Below are 17,254 nucleotides of genomic sequence, written 5' to 3' on the forward strand. Positions count from 1 at the left end.
AAAGGACATCTCTTATAGTGTCAAATTATAGTGTGCAAATGTCATATCCTATCATTTGAGTAAAATTACTCTCCAATGCGATGCTCTTTTGTAGGCTTAAATTAGCATGTATTATGCTTGTGTTAAATTTGGCATCAAATATTGGTCTGCATGCCAAATCTTGACATTAAATTGCTATTACTTGATGTATTAACTTTTTTCATTTATTTATTATAATATTGTTATTTTTAAATTATTTTAATCTTAAAATTTCAGACAAAAAGACGATAAAAACTCAAGACAAAAAGTAGAAACTACAGGGAGAGCTGCGACATTGTTACAGTATAATTTCAGTTGCTAAACAATGTTCAAAGACTAAAGTGTTGAACAAGATTAAAAAACATACAGGAAATGCCTTGGAATGACTTTGGGCAAATAAACTGATATAAAGAGAAAATGAACGCATAATGATGGGTATATAAATGCCAACCAAAAAATTATAGAAAAGAGGTGGTGTCTGTCCAATCAATGACTACAACCTTATCAATTGCTTAAAAGGAAAAAAATCACAAATGCATGCAAGAAAGTAACTATTGATCACAATCGTTATAAGGCAGTTCCAGTGGTATGTCCTTACAGTACCAACTACCAATAGAATTAATGTTCTCAGTATAACACAAGATTTCTACTTCATTATACCTGCCGCAATTGGAGAGTTGATAATTGCAACTAATGGCTTTCCACATGAGCCATCAGAACGAGTGGGCAACCAATATAAAGCCAAATAAGCCCCGACATCTTCAAGTGATGGTGTAGATGTTCTGCCACATTTGCATATTAGTTAAGCATTCATTTTAAACTAGTCAAAAACGCACTCCTCGAGCACGTGACTAATTTGAAACAACGGTTCAAAGAAAAAAGGGGGAAGAAAAAAGAGAGGAAGAAATAAAGATAAAAGTGGAAAAAAAGATCTGAAGCAAAAGATAGGGAGAAAAAAAACAGTAAAAACTTAAGAAAAAACTTTTGTGCAAAATGTTTCACAACTGAAGCTGAAATTTAAAAGAATCGCATGCAAAATATGTTTATTAGGAACACATTTGAGAATAAATTAATTTAGCAGGATAAATAGAAAAAAATATTTAAAATAATTGTAAGAAAAGTATTTAAATGAGATATATTTAAAAATATATAATAAAATAAAAGATTAAAAGATGAAATAAAAAAGGTAAGCGAGGAAAAAGAAGAAAAGAAAACGAAAAGCTAACAAAAGTTATATATATATATATATATATATATATATAAAGAGATAGGAATAGATATAGAATAAAATTGAAATATCCATAATATGTAACAATATATGAGAATTTACAGTGTTTTACTGCATACAAGAACGTCTTCAGATGCATCAGATATTACAAGCTCCATTCCGAGAGGATCCGCTGTAGCAAGGGGAAGGGAGGGAAACAAATGAAATTGGCCTTGATTAAATTCTTTTGACAAGAAACAGAAAAATAATATTAACATTGGAAAAAAAAAAAAAACGAATTAGACCTCTAAATGAGCTCAAAGTGTTTTGAAGTACTAAGATTTGAAGAAAATCAGAACAAGTGAAAGATTGTGAGCACGCCAATTATATCGTTGTTGTCGGTAAATTAGGAATGATTGGTTGTCCTATTGTTGTATGTGGTCGAATATAGAGTAATTATGTAGGCGAATTGTTAACCGATTCAGAATAATTTCTCTAAAGTCATGAGATAGTGTTTAGGCAGTTTCCTTCTTTTTTGATTTGTTTCCTTATTTGTTTTATTTCCCTTTATTTGTTATCTTCTGGCTCACCTATATAAGGAGGTTGGTATGTATGAAGTTATTATGAATGAGAAATAAGAAGTTTCTTTTCTCTTCTCTAAAAGCCTATATGGTATCAGAGACACGGCTCTTACTAAAAAACCCCAGAAATTCTTCTTCAATTTTGCCCTAGATGGACTATAGGCGGGCAATGACCGGTTCAAGTGGTACTACAGCAGAGGATGCACAATCACGTGGTACAGCGCCAGCAACCAGCGGAGGAGAAGCAACCATCAGCGGAGGAGCGACTAGCAGTGGTGAAAGTGTCTTTGGTTCGAATATGTCCTTCCAATGTAGACTGAATGGCCAAAATTATTTGGAATGGGCTCAATCAGTAAAATTGGCGATTGATGACGGAGGGAAGCTCGGTCATTTGATTGGAGAAACGACTAGGCCTGCTGTCACTGGTGTGTACATAAAAACCAAACTAGAATCAATGTCATCTATGGTGAACAAATACTCCTCATCTGCAGCTCCAGCAATTACAACGGCACTGCTGTTCCATTTTCTCCTCAACCAACTAAACACAAAGCAAAGTGAGAATGTTATTTTCATGTAGGAGTAAAATGAAAAACGTAACCGGATATATTATAACAACACAGGCATACAAACGTAAGGCACATAAATATATGAAAAATGCATATGCAATTTTTAGCACTGATTATCACTTTCTGCGCGAATTTAAATTAGCCATCTGAAGATACTTCCAGAATATGTAACCGTACACGTAAGATGCAAACTCACCTGGCAACACCTTTCCCTGGAGTCCCTCCACACCATGCAACCACAGCATGGCCCTTTATAATGTTTGCTTCCACTAGCTCCCCGTGAACATCAAGGGTCACAACCTTTGGAATTCCACTTCCTTTCTGAGAAGAAAAAGTTGCATCAAATGACGGCACAGTTCAGGTTCCGTTCCCCACATGGGAACTATCTTAAGAAGCAAGATTGCAAGAAATATGTATTTGGGATATAACACAATATTACTTCGCAGAAAATGAAACTGATAAAAATATTATAAGAAAGAAACTCTAATACAAAAACTGAATAAAAATAAACATAAAAGAGTTCTATTTTTTTTTTTTTTTTGGTGCTAAACGTCAAAACAGCTATTCCTCATCAAAGAAGCCGTCAGAAATTACCTCGTGAAATTGGCGAAGATATGGCAAATATAGGAGGGTACTCCACTTCTCCCAGTATGGGAGTACACTCCACTTTCAATATTCTACCAATGTCTTCATGCTTGGGCCAGTAAACCTAACCCATTTCATCAACAGAGTAAGAGTCTATGACTTAGAATGAATGGAGAAAATAATTCTCTCTTACACAATGAATGGGTACAAGGTTCCTTATAAGGACCGAAGGAGCCACACTAAAAAGGGAAAGAAAGAAACAAAACAGGAAACAAGAAACAAAGAATATTGACAGCTACCTATTTCCTAATTTACATCATTGACTATCTATATTTACACTAGACAACCTAGCATATCTCTAGGATCACGGTAGAGTCTTTAATTGACTGATTTTCGACACTCCCCCTCAAGCTGGTTTGAAGATGTCTTCTATAGTCAGCTTGACAATCAATTTATCAAACTGCTTCTTGTGTAGTTCCTCAGTTAACACATCAGCAACCTGTTTTGTTGTTGGAAGACACGGCATGCATATCACTGTAGCATCTAGCTTCTCCTTAATGAGATGTTTATCCACCTCTATGTGTTTTCTTCGATTATGTAGAACTGGATTATGAACAATAGATATAGCAGCCTTGTTGTCACAATAGACTTTTATAGGTGCCGAATGAGAAAACTTTAGCTCCTCAAGTATCTTTTTGGTCCACATCACCTCACAAATTCCATGGGCAACAGCTTTGAATTCTGCATCTGTACTATTTCTGGCCACCACATTTTGTTCTTTGCTCTGCCAAGTAACTAAGTTCCTCCAACAAAGGAATAATAACCCAAAGTGGATCTTTTATCTGTAACACTTCCTGCCCAGTCTGCATTAGTATAGACTTAAATTTGTAGGTGCCCATGTTTCTTGAACAGTAGGCCTCTCCCTGGAGTTCCTTTCAGATATCTCAGGATCCTATAGACAGCTTCGAAATGCTCTGGTTTTGGTGAGTGCATGAACTGACTAACCATACTAATTGCAACGGCAATATTAGGGCGTGTATGAGATAAGTAGATTAACCTGCCTACAACTCTCTGATATTGTTCCCTATCCTTCACTTCTTCCGCCTTGGCAGCTTGCAACTTCAAATTAGGCTCAATAGGAGTTTCAGCAACCCTACAACTGAATAGGCCTATTTCTCCAAGTAGATTAAGCACACATTTCCTCTTATTAACAAAAATACCTTCTTTGGATCTTGCAAACTCCATTCTAAGAAAGTATCTTAACTTTCCCAAGTCTTTGATTTGGAACTCCTTAGCAAGTCTCCTTTTGAGTGCATCTAGTTCTGTTTCATCATTTTCAGTTAGGATAATATTATCAACATAGAAAATCAAAATTGCAACTTTACCAAATTTTGAATGTTTATAAAAAATAGTGTGATCCGTCTGACTCTGAAGGAAACCATAACTAGTAACAGCCTTTCCAAAGCGTTCAAACCACGCTCTTGGTGACTGTTTAAGTCCATACAAGGACTTCTTCAATCTATAGACTTTATTACTCCCAAGTTTCTTCTCAATCTCAGTGGTAGACTCATGAACACCTCCTCTTCAAGGTCACCATTGAGAAAAGCAATCTTGACATTAAGTTGATGTAGAGGCCAATCAAAATTCACTGCAAGAGACAAAAGAACTCTGATAGAGTTTATTTTAGCAACAGGAGAAAAGGTTTCCTGGTAATCAATCCCATAAGTTTGGGTAAAGCCTTTAGTTGCCAATCTGACTTTGTACCTCTCAACACTTCCATCAGCTTGACATTTTATAGTAAACACCCATTTACACCTCATTGTTTTCTTGTTTTTAGGTAGATCAACAACCTCCCAAGTGCCACTTCTCGTTAGAGCATTCATCTCCTCCATCACAGCTAACTTCCAATTCGGATCATCCAGTGCTTCTTGTATATTCCTTGGAACAAACAAGTGTGAAATCCTAGAAGTGAAAGCCTTATGATCTTTTGACAGTCTGTGATAGGAGAGGTATTTAGCAATGGGATGGTTAGTGCAACCACAAATACTGATATGAACCCCGCCAAGAACACTGACGAAACCGATCAAGAAAGTCTCCAAGATCGATCTAAAATCAGGCTTGAATGGAAACCTCGACCCGTTGCTTATATGGAAGCAAGAACCTTGATATGGTGTAGACGCAACAATCAATGATGGAAGAATTGATTGATAAGTCAAGGACGAACGCCACGGAGAATTCTGATAAGTTCAAGAAGTTCTTAAAGAACCAAAGAGAATGCTCAAACTTTTTTCTAAAAAAATACTGATATGTTATTAATGATATGAATCATGCCTATTAATAGGTCGTATTTACATAAATTCAAATTTTGGTGGTCAAACTCTATCCTAAACAAAAGAAATTTATCCTAAACAAAAGAAATTTATCCTTTTGGATAAACATTCCTTATTTAACTTCTAAACAAACTCTGAATCTAAAAGAAACTAAGGATAAATATTAAAATGGATAACTATCAAAGTAGTGATAAAAGATAACTATCAAACTATTGATCTTGATCCTTAAGACTTGGTGAACAGTAACACGCCCACTTCATGCTAATCCTTATCCGGAATTACTTTGATAACTTGGACCAATCTTAGCTCATCATCAGTTGTGACCATGAATGCTTCTCTTTTCTGGACCTCTTGGATTAATCCAGTAAGTGCCTCACTGAACCGTTTAGCCCGAGCTATTGTGACTCGTTCTATCAGAACTTGAAGCATGTCTTGATTCGATGTGTTAACCCTAGCCGTGCTCCCATCACTTGAAGTCGTGCCATGATTTGCATCATTCCCCTCCTTTTGAAAAGGATTTGTCCTCAAATCATCACCTACAGCAAAAGGACTCAAATCAGTAACATGAAAAGTAGCACTTACATTGTATTCACCCGGTAAATCTAGCTTGTAAGCATTGTCATTGATGCGCTCTAGGACTTGGCAAGGACCATCTCATCTTGGAAGCAATTTGGAACGCCTTTGCGCTAAAAAATCTCTCCTTTCTCATATACAACCAAACCCAATCTCCGGGTTCAAAAACCAACTTGTGACGCCCCTTGTTGGCTTGTTTTGCATACTGCTCATTTCTTCGCTCAATGTTGAGTCTCGCTTGTTTATGAATCTGCCTAACAAACTCAGCTTTCTTTTTGTCATCTAAATTAACACGCTCAGTCATAGGTAAAGGAGATAAATCCAATGGAGTTAATAGATTAAATCCATACACAATTTCAAATAGTGAAAATTTAGTAGCAGATTGAACAGTGGTTATAAGCAAATTCAACATGTGGTAAACAATCTTCCCATGTTTTAATATTCTTTTTAATAATAGCTTGTAACAAAGTAGACAAAGTCCTATTTACTACTTTGGTTTGACCGTTAGTTTGTGGGTGACAAGTAGTAGAAAACAATAACTTAGTACCTAACTTACACCACAGAGTCTTCCAAAAGTAGCTCAAGAACTTAGCATCTCTATCCGAAACAATTGTTCTAGGCATACCATGTAATCTCACAATCTCCCTAAAGAACAAATCAGCAGCATATGAAGCATCATTCGTTTTGTGACATGAAATAAAGTGTGCCATCTTAGAAAATCTATCCACAACCACAAAAATTGAATCTCTACCACATTTAGTCCTAGGCAACCCTAACACAAAGTCCATCGAAATATCAATCCAAGGCTCATTAGGAATGGGCAGTGGTGTATATAAGCCATGGGGTTGCATTCGGGATTTTGCTTGCCTAATTGTGACACATCTACTACAAATTCTCTCAACATCCCTTTTCATGTGTGGCCAATAGAAGTGTTCTTGCAAAATGGACAGTGTTTTAGCTACCCCAAAGTGTCCCATCAAACCCCCGCCATGTGCTTCCCTAACTAATAAATCCCACACAGAGCAATTTAGTATACACAACTTATTTTCCCGAAATAAGAAATCCTAGTGCCTAAAGTACTTACCATTGGCGGTCTTTTCACAAACGCTATACTCATCACTAAAGTCATGGTCTGGAGGATATAACTCCTTAATATGTTCAAAGCCAAGCAATTTAGCATCAAGAGTAGAAATTATAACGTACCTGTAAGACAGTGCATCTGCAACCACATTCTCCTTACCTTGCTAACTTCTCAATGAACTCCACCCAATGAGCATGTATCTTGTTCAGTTTGTGTTGTCCTTTCAAGTGTTTCAACGATTCTTGATCAGTGTGAATCACGAACTCCTTGGGCCATAGGTAATGCTGCCATGTTTCCAAAGCCCGGACCAATGCGTACAATTCCTTATCATAAGTTGGGTAGTTTAAAGCTCCCGCACTTAGCTTTTCACTGAAATACGCAATTTATTGTCCTTCTTGCATAAGCACAGTGCCAATGCCTACTCTGGAAGCATCACATTCAATCTCAAAAGTTTTGTTAAAGTTAGGTAAAGATAATAAGGGAACGTTTGTCCATGTTTGCTTGATGAGCTGAAACGCCTTCTCTTGCTCTTCACCCCACTTGAAGCTAACGTTTTTCTTTATTACCTCAGTGAGTGGTGCTGCCAAAGTACTAAAGTTTTTCACAAATTGCCAGTAGAAACTAGTGAGTCCATGAAAACTCCGTACGTTACCTATGCTTGTGGGACTCGGCCACTCTTGAATTGCCCGGATCTTTTCTTCATCAACCTGTATTCCTTGTGTGCTAACAACAAAACCAAGAAACACAAACTTATCGGTGCAAAAAGTGCACTCTTTTAAGTTAGCAAATAACTTTTCTTTTCTAAGCACATATAAAACTGAATTTAAAAGCATAACATGTTCATCCAAGTTTTTGCTATAAATGAGAATATCATCAAAATAAACAACGACAAATATGCTGATGAATGCACGCAATACATGGTTCATTAATCGCATAAATGTGCACGAAGCATTAGATAGATCAAAAAGCATTACTAACCATTCATACAAACCGTATTTTGTTTTAAAGGCAGGTTTCCATTCATCACCATCTTTCATGCGTATTTGATGATATCCATTCTTCAAATCAATTTTTGAAAACACACAAGCCCCATGCAATTCATCTAACATATCATCTAAGCGAGGAACATGATGTTGATACTTTACGTAATGTTGTTGATGGCTTGACAGTCAACACATATTCTCCAAGTCCCATCCTTCTTAGGTACAAGTAAAACCGGACGGCACACGTACCCTTTCTCCATACACTCACTTACCTGTTGTTGAAGCTCCTTTGTCTTAGGCTGGTTGATTTGGAATTGTCGCACAGGGTACAAAATCAATTTGATGTTCAATCCCTCGGATATGAGATATCTGTGTGGTGTATCCTCGGGAAAGACATCCTCATAGTCCTGCAAAAGTGAAACAATAGAACTAGGAAAAGTATGGTCAATCTCATTAGTGTTTAAAAACGTCTCTTTTTACAAAAATACAATCATTGGCTTCTTTGAAAACAAAGCAACCTCACTTGCTTTTACATAGAAATTATTTTGTTTTCTCTCTTTTTTTCTCTCATGGTTCTTAACTTTCTTTTTCCCTCTCAATCTTTTCAGCCTCTCCCTGTTTTTCTCTCTGTTCACTCTTTTTCTTCTTTTCACTATCTTTCTTTTGATCACTTTCTTTTTGCAACCTTACTTGGTATTCATAGACTTACTTTGGAGTCAAAGGAACTAAAGTAATTTTCCTTTGTTTATGCTCAAATGAGTACTTGTTGGTGAATCCATCATGCTTGACTCGCCAATGGAATTGTCATGGTCGGGCTAGTAACAAGTGTCCTGCTTGCATTGGTACCACATTGCATAAAACTTCGTCCTCATACTTCCCAATGTGGAAAGAAATCAACACCTGTTTAGTCACCCTTGCCTCTCCACTATTATTGAGCCATTGCAACTTGTAGGGCTGTGAGTGTTTTGTTGTTGGAAGTCCTAATTTCTCCACCATAGTAGTACTATCACCATTAGTACAACTACCTCCATCGATAATCACGCTACATACCTTGTTTTGAGCATGGCACTTAGTATGAACAATGTTATCCCGTTGCACGTCATCTTCTTCCTTCGCTTGCACACTCAAAGCCCTCCGGGGGTTCTGAGAGTTCCGGGGGCAATATCATACCAGGTGGGGGTGCGGGCCGTTACAGGTTGCTTCTTATTTGTGCTCCATCTTAGGTTTGGCCGTAACTTGCTTCTCTTCCTCCCTCACAAAATTTGGCCTCCATGGGACATTCAAGTTAGGGTTTGGGCGTGTGGTGCTATCCCTCCTCTTCAGTTGGTTCACAATCTTGATGGCCATGTGCACCATGTCCTCCAACTCCACGTAATGCTGCAACTCCACCAGATTAGCAATTTCCCGGATCAAGCAAACCAAGAACCTAGCCATAGTAGACTCTCGGTCCTCCTCTATATTAGCGCGGATCATAGTGATTTTCATCTCCTTATAGTATTCCTCCACACTCTGATTTTCTTGTGTAAGGCGTTGCAATTTTTGGTACAACTCATGGTAGTAATGGCTTGGTACAAATCGCCTTCTCATCACCATTTTCATCTCCTCCCATGTCTCAATTGGCGGCTCCCTGTTGCTTCTTCTATTCAACATCAATTGATCCCACCATACAATTACATACTCAGAAAATTCAATTGCAGTAATCTTAATATTCTTAAGCTCATAAAAATTTTGGCACTTGAACACCCACTCCATCTTCTTCTCTCATTCTAGGTAAGCTTCTGGATCGTTCTTGCCTTGGAAGGGTGGAATTTTCATCTTAATGCTTCCCAAATTATTTTCCCGGTTCCTAGCTTCTCTATGCCTCCCACCATATCTCCTATAATTAACAATTGGATCCCTATCATCATCTTCATGAAAACCAACCCCATTATACTCTTCATCTTCAACCCTTACTTCCGTCGGTTGAAATCTTTCCCTCCTACGCACATTAGGAGCGTTTTGTGGCTGCTCCACACATGCATTCTCCATCTGATTTATTCTATTATGTGAGGATCCCACGAGTCTGTTATGGGGGGAGGGTAGAATAAATAAGAAATGGGAATAGAGATAGGGGCATCGAGAATTGTATTGTGAACCATTGAGTCTGTAGGAGGTCTGGAGGGGTCCTCAAATTCTCCTCCGTCTTTCAATTCTTAGTAAATTTTCAATAGCAATAACAGGAGCCAGACCTTTCTTCTGGTTATTTCCTTCATTTAGTTGTTAATTTCCTACTAAATTACCAGAATCCTAACAATCTGGTATCAAATCAAAACGATCCATGGCGAACCAGGCGGACTGAGTGGCTTCCGTGGAGAGAAGGTTGAACAGCTTTCAAGACTTTTTGCAGGAGATCAGAGACAACATGGAGTTGGTGCCTAGTTTGCAAGGGGAGGTTGAATCTCTGGGAATGAGAATGGGTGAGATGCAGAGGAATATGGCCACGATGGGATCCAAGATCGAAGGGATCCAGGTTACGATTACGAGGTTGGAGGAGTTCTTGATGAGGCAGGCACGCGCTCACCCACCACCGGCACACTGACCTGGGGAAGACCTCTCACCCCCGAGGCGGGCACGGGACGGCCAAACTCCGCCAGGGAGGGATTCAGTAGGACCAGCTCGAGGAAGGTTCAGTCCCCCGTGGAGGGAACCGACCAGAGGAAGGGACGAGCCTCCCCGTTACAGATCACCGGCGAGACCGTGAGCACGGGGAGAACACAGGGGACAGAAATTGGAATTGTCGTTGTTTCATGGAGAAGATCCGAACGCTACTTCGCTATAAACGACGTTGACGAGGACGCCAAGGTATTGGGGGCGTCTGTTTGAATAGGCGAACACAGGTAATGGAAGGAAGAAAAGTTTATTGTTATTTCTTTTTTATAGTACTGTACATTAGTTTAAATAGAAAAATATACAAGGAGCTAAACTAGGAAACTTATAGTTGTACACTAATGTCCTTTTCGGATCCTTAGTCATTGACTATCCCTAATTACATTCCTATCATATCTCCTAGAATCCGGTACTATTAAAGTAAATATCCTCTATTTCAACACTCCCCTTTAAGCAGGCTGGTGGATATCTTCCATAGCTAGCTTGCTTCTTAAATCTTCAAAGGGTCTCTTGTATAATCCTTTGGTGAGAATGTCTGTAACTTGTTCAGTAGTAGATACATATGGAATACAAATCATGCCACATTCGAGTTTCTCCTTGATGAAATGTTTGTCAACTTCTACATGTTGGGTTCTGTCATGGAGAACTGGATTGTGAGCAATTGAGATGGCTGCCTTATTGTCGCAGTAGACTCTTAGGAGAAGATACTGTGACCTTCAAATCATCAAGAAGTCTTCTTATCCACATAACTTCACAAATTCCATGGGCGAGTGCTCTAAACTCAGCTTCTGCACTACTCCTTGCTACTACATTTTGTTTCTTGCTGCGCCAAGTAACAAGATTACCTCCGACAAAAGTGCAATAGCCTGATGTAGATCGTCTATCTATTGTACTTCCTGCCCAATCAGCATCTGTGTAAGTTTCTACCTGTAAATGTTCTCGTTTCTTGAAGAGTAGTCCTCTACCCGGAGAACCCTTTAAGTACCTCAAAACTCTGTATACTGGATCAAAGTGTTCTTGCCCAGGAGAATGCATAAATTGACTCACCATACTGACTGCAAACGCTATATCTGGATGTGTGTGAGTAGATAAATCAGTCTACCTACCAATCTCTAATATCTTTCTCGATTAACTATATTCTCGGGTTTGGCAGCTTCTAACTTCAAGTTGGCTTCAATTGGAGTGTCTGCAGCTTTACACCTAATGCGTATTATTTTTTTATATAATAAATTTCCGCAAGCGTACGGTGTCAAGTTTTGAGTATAGGCTGAGTGAGTATCGTCTCCACAGGGATTGGGTTTAGAATAGCCGTTAAGTACCGTGATTATTTGTAACTTAACTTTATCTAGGCAACCTAATAAGATGATGATTAAGAACTAAAACAAAATAAGTATAAAAAATAAAAATAAAGTATCTATACACAAATGGTATAGGGACTTGATTTTGCTTTATTATTCCTATGTTCATCCTATTATGTAATCGCTAATCAAATCCGTTCAATTCATTAATCAAGGCTCTAACGTCATCTCGCAACCTCTCTCGAGTGCCTCACAAGAAATTGTGTTTAAATACCCAAAATAATATCCCTATTCGAAATGAATATTTAAACACAAATTAAGCTTCGCCTTTAGAATTAGAAAATATGAATATTGATCGCCTCTCTGCCTCACAACGACCTAAATCCTAATTTGATTATCTAACTGTTGATCTCCTCTCGGTCTCACAACAGCCTAGACTATGTTTCTCAAATCTAGATAAAGAACTCAATCTCTCTCGAGCATCAAATTCGCAATCTAAAAACCATCTAACTCATTGGCCAAATAAATTAGAAGCATTAAGCATAGAGAAACATAAATGAATTGAAAATGAAATTAAATTAACAATCAACAAAATATTCAAAACATAGTTCAAATAAAACTACATCAAGTCCTAGATTTAATGTCTAGCTCAACATGGAAAAATAGATGAAAGAAGATAAAACCCAATATCCATTGAAGAGCTTCCAAGGACCTCCAAGATGAAGGATTTCAGCCTCCTTTTGATGTTTTCTTTAGTTTTCCGGGCTCTCTTTCTCAAGTGGCATCTCTTTTCTTTTATACTACAACATTTCAGAGCTAGGGTTTCATACGCGCGCTGCAGCCTATGTGAAAACACGCTGCAGCGCGCGTTTTCGGAGGAAGGATCTCACAGCTGGGGGCTGAGGCACGCTGCAGCGCGCAGGGGCATATATTGGGCGCGCTACAATGCGCAAGTCAGCTCTGGGCGCGCAGGCGCGTGCCTGGGTGTGGGGCGCGCGCCTGGTGGCCAGGGCACGCGCGCGCAGGGGGCCAGGGCGCGGGCGCGCGCCCCATTCTGACTTTGCTTTCCTTTGCGCGCTGTAGCCCACTTTCTTGCATTCTAAAGCCTCCTTTTTTGTGCCTTAAAATCCTCTTTCGCCTCCTCTTACCATTGATTCACAAGTTGGGCAAATATTCTTCTTTTCTTCATGCAAAATCATCCAAGTTCGCATTTATTTTTAATTCCTATAAAAAGCATACAAAAGACATTAAACTAACAATAATGCTTGAAAACTTACAAATATTCAAGCTTAAAAGTACTTGATTTGTTGGTGGAAATACCCGTCATCAACACCCAAGTAAACCTGTTTCATCGAGTAGATCGAGTACATATTTTCGTTGACTCATGAAAATTCCTTCTCTTGACCTGGCAAATTCCATCCCGAGAAAGTACTTTAGGACTCCTAGATCCTTAACTTTGAAGCCTTCAGCAAGTTTCGTATTCAATCTGGCTAGTTCTTCTAAGTCATCACCTGTTAGAATTATGTCATCCACATAACTATCAGCACTGCAATTTTCCCGTTCTCACTATGTCTAAAGAACATAGTATGATCCGCCTGACTTTGTCGATATCCATACCCCTTTACAGCTCTTCCAAAACGTTCAAACCACGCCCTTAGAGACTGTTATAAGCCATATAATGACTTTTTTAGTCTACATACTTTGTTCTTAGCATGTTTTCCTTCAAATCCAGGTGGCAAGCTCATAAATACTTCTTCTTCCAAGTCTCTGTTTAAGAAGGCATTTTTAATGTCTAACTGATGTAATGGCTAGTTAGAGTTAACAGCCAGAGACAATAGGACTCGGATAGAATTGATCTTCGCTATAGGAGCAAACGTTTCCTGATAATCAATACCATGTGTTTGCGTAAATCCTTTCGCCACAAGTCTTGCCTTGTACCTTTCCACACTACCATCAACTTTACACTTAATAGTGAAAACCCATTTACACCCTACAATCTTCTTTCCTTGGGGAAAATCGACTACCACCCAAGTTCCACTCTTTTTAAGAGCATTCATCTCCTTTAACACTACTAATTTCCAATTCGAGTCATCCAGTGCTTCCTGAATGTTCCTTGGAACAAACAGATGTGATATTTTTGAGGTAAAGGCTTTATGTCTATGGGAGAGTTTTTTATAAGATAGGTATTTGGCAATAGGATGTTGAGTACATGTTCGGGTTCCCTTTCTAATGGCTGTGGGAATATCAAGGTCTAAAGGGACTTGGCTTGATGATTTAGTGTGATCAGAAATAGTGGAAGTAATTGTAGGTAAGTTAGAATTCTGAGTACCTTGGATAACCAGTGAATCAGTGTTCGGGAGTTCTGATTGGCCTTGCGTGGAGACAATAGCTAGTTCTCTACTAGTTTTATGATTCTTTCTTCTAGAATAAACCTGAAGCTCAGAGTTCGGTTTTTGTGGAGCCATAGGTAGGATTTCTCCCCCTGTTGGAGAAACAGTAAGGCTCGGCATATTGGTATTAGGGGATTCTAGGTTTCCCAAATCTTGAACATCATTGCCTAGTTTGAAAGAATCAGAGGTATTTAAAATAATAGTATTAGGTAAGGAAATTTTGTTAGAAATCTCCCAAAAATTTTCTTCACTACTCTCTTTCTCCCCCTGAAGAAAATTTTTCTGAAAATAAGGATGATTTTCTACAAATGAGACATCCATGCTGATAAACAATTTTCTCGTAGTTAGATTAAAACATTTGTACCCTTTTTTATTCGGTGCATAACCAACAAAAATACATTTTTCAACTCGTGGGTGTAATTTAGACCGAAGTCTATTAGGTAAATGAACAAAAACAGTGCATCCGAATACTTTTAAAGGAAGATTGGAATGAATCCAAGTTTCAGGGAATAATTTTTTAGAACTTTCAAGAGGTGCAGTGTAGTTAAGAATACGAGTTGGCATTCTATTAAATAAATAGGATGCTGTTAAAACAACTTCTCCACACAAATATTTTGGAACATTCATTGAAAACATGATAGCACGAGAAACCTCAAGTAAATGTTTATTTTTGCTTTCGGCGATTTCGTTTTGTTGTGGAGTATCAACATAAGTGGATTGATGAAAAATACCTTTTTCTTTTAAAAAATTCCCTAAAACCTCATTGAAGTATTCAGTGCCATTATCAGAATGAAGGATGATGATTTTTGTTTGAAATTGGTTTCCAATCATCATGTAAAAATCTATAAATAACGTTTTAACCTCAGAATTTTCATACACTAAATAAACCCAACACAAACGAGTATGATCGTCAATGAAAGTCACAAACCATTTTTTTTTTCAGAAACAGTGGTAACCCTAGAAGGTCCCCAAACATCACTGTGAATTAAGTAAAAAATTAATGACATTTTGCAGACACAGTCCTTACATTTTTTTTAGGCATGCCAGAAAAAAATGGCCTAAAAAATGACCAAAAAAAAGAAAAACGCTATCAAAAAGCCCCCGGACCGCGTAGTGCGGCACCCAGGGGCCGGGTTTTGTCAAAAATTTATATTTTTATTTATGTTTAGCATTCTAAAATTAATATATGATTTTTAGTAGTTAATGCAACAAGCGGCACTATTTTTTGATGAATATTCTATTTTTTTATGATTTTCTTTATTTTTCTTCTTTAAAATAAAATAAAAACAATGTCAAAAACTAATGAAATTTTGCAGACACGATCCTCACATTTTTCTAGGCGTGTCAGAAAAAAATGGCCTCAAAAAATGATGAAAAAAGTAAAACGCTGTCAAAAAGCTACCGGCCCGCGTAGTGGGGAGTCCAGGGGCCAGCTCAGGGACCGGTATGGGTAAACAATTTATATTTTTAATCATATTTTACATTTTAAAATTAATATATGATTTTTAGGAGTTAGTGCAACAAGTGGCACCATTGTTTGATGAATATTCTATTTTTTTATGATTTTCTTTATTTGTTGTCTTTAAAAAATATAATAAAATAAAAATGAAGTAACAAAATAATGAAATTTTGGAGACACGGTCCTTACATTTTTCTAGGCATGCCAAAAAAAATGGCGTCCAAAAATGACAAAAAAAAGTAAAACGACGTAAAAAAGCCCCCGACCCGTGTAGTAGGGCGCCGAGGGGCCAGCTCAGGGGCTGGGATGGGTCAAAAATTTACATTTTTATTTATGTTTTATATTCTAAAATTAATATATGAGTTTTAGGAATTAATACAACAAGCGGCACAATTTTTTGATTAATATTCTATTTTTTATGATTTTCTTTATTTTTTGTCTTCAAAAAATATAATAAAATAAAAACGACATAAAAAATAGTGAAATTTTGCAGACACAATCTTTATATTTTTCTAGGCATGCCAGAAAAAGATGGCCTCAAAAAATGACAAAAATGTGAAATGTTGTCGAAAAGCCCTCAGCTCGTGTGGTGGGGCACCCAAGGGCAGCTCAACGACCGCGATGAGTCAAAAATTTACATTTTATTTATGTTTTCCATTCAAAAATTAATATATGATTTTTAAGAATTAATGCAACAAACAGCAACATTGTTCGATGAATATTCTACCTTTTATGATTTTCTTTATTGTTTGCCTTTAAAAAATATAATAAAATAAAAATAACATAAAAAATAATGAAATTTTGCAGACACGATCCTTACATTTTTTTAGGCATGCTAGAAAAAAATGGCCACAAAAAATGACCAAAAAAAGTAAAACGCTGTCGAAAAGCCCCCGACTCGTGTGGTGGGGCACCCAGGGGCCAGTTCAGGGGTTGAGATGATAAAATTTTGCGACGCCAAGAAATAATAAAATTTTGCATGACACGATCGTCAAATTTTTCTAGGGATGCCCGAAACAAATAGCCCTAAGAAACGAAAAAAATGTAAAACGCAGTTAAAAAGCCCTCGGCCGGCGTAGTGGGGCGCCCAGGGGCCAGGTCAAGGGCTGGGGTGGGTCAACAATTTATATTTTTATTTACTTTTTCCATTCTAATATTAATTTATTATTTTTAGGAATTAATGTAACAAGCGGTTAATTTTTTTGATGAATATTCTATTTTTTTATGATTTTCTTTACTTTTTGTATGCAAAAAATATAATAAAATAAAAACGACATAAAAAAATAATGAAATTTTTCAGACATGATCCTTATATTTTTCTAGTCATGCCAAAAAAAAATTGCCTTAAAAAATGACAAAAAAATAAAACGCTGTCAAAAAGCCTCAGGCTCGCGTAGTGGGCACCTAGGGGCTAGCTCGAGGGCGGGGATGGGTTAAAAATTTACAATTTTATTTATGTTTTTCATTCTAAAATTAATATAGGATTTTTAGGAATTAATGCAACAAGTGGCACCATTGTTTGACGAATATTTTATTT

At 37.4% G+C, this 17,254-nt stretch overlaps 1 protein-coding gene and 1 pseudogene across 1 annotated transcript; both read right to left on the minus strand.

Moving 5' to 3' along the window:
* Window positions 1–3,363: 3,363 nt before the first annotated feature.
* LOC112093837 lies at window positions 3,364–9,676 on the minus strand (annotated as a pseudogene).
* A 1,569-nt stretch (window positions 9,677–11,245) lies between these two features.
* Window positions 11,246–11,620, minus strand: LOC112093838 (uncharacterized mitochondrial protein AtMg00810-like). The gene has a single exon (XM_024173148.1). It carries the CDS (start codon window positions 11,618–11,620, stop codon window positions 11,246–11,248), a length of 375 nt encoding a protein of 124 aa, XP_024028916.1.
* Between the last annotated feature and the right edge of the window lie 5,634 nt (window positions 11,621–17,254).

Source organism: Morus notabilis, unplaced genomic scaffold (assembly GCF_000414095.1).
Source record: "Morus notabilis unplaced genomic scaffold, ASM41409v2 Scaffold45, whole genome shotgun sequence".
Classification (NCBI taxonomy): domain Eukaryota; kingdom Viridiplantae; phylum Streptophyta; class Magnoliopsida; order Rosales; family Moraceae; genus Morus; species Morus notabilis.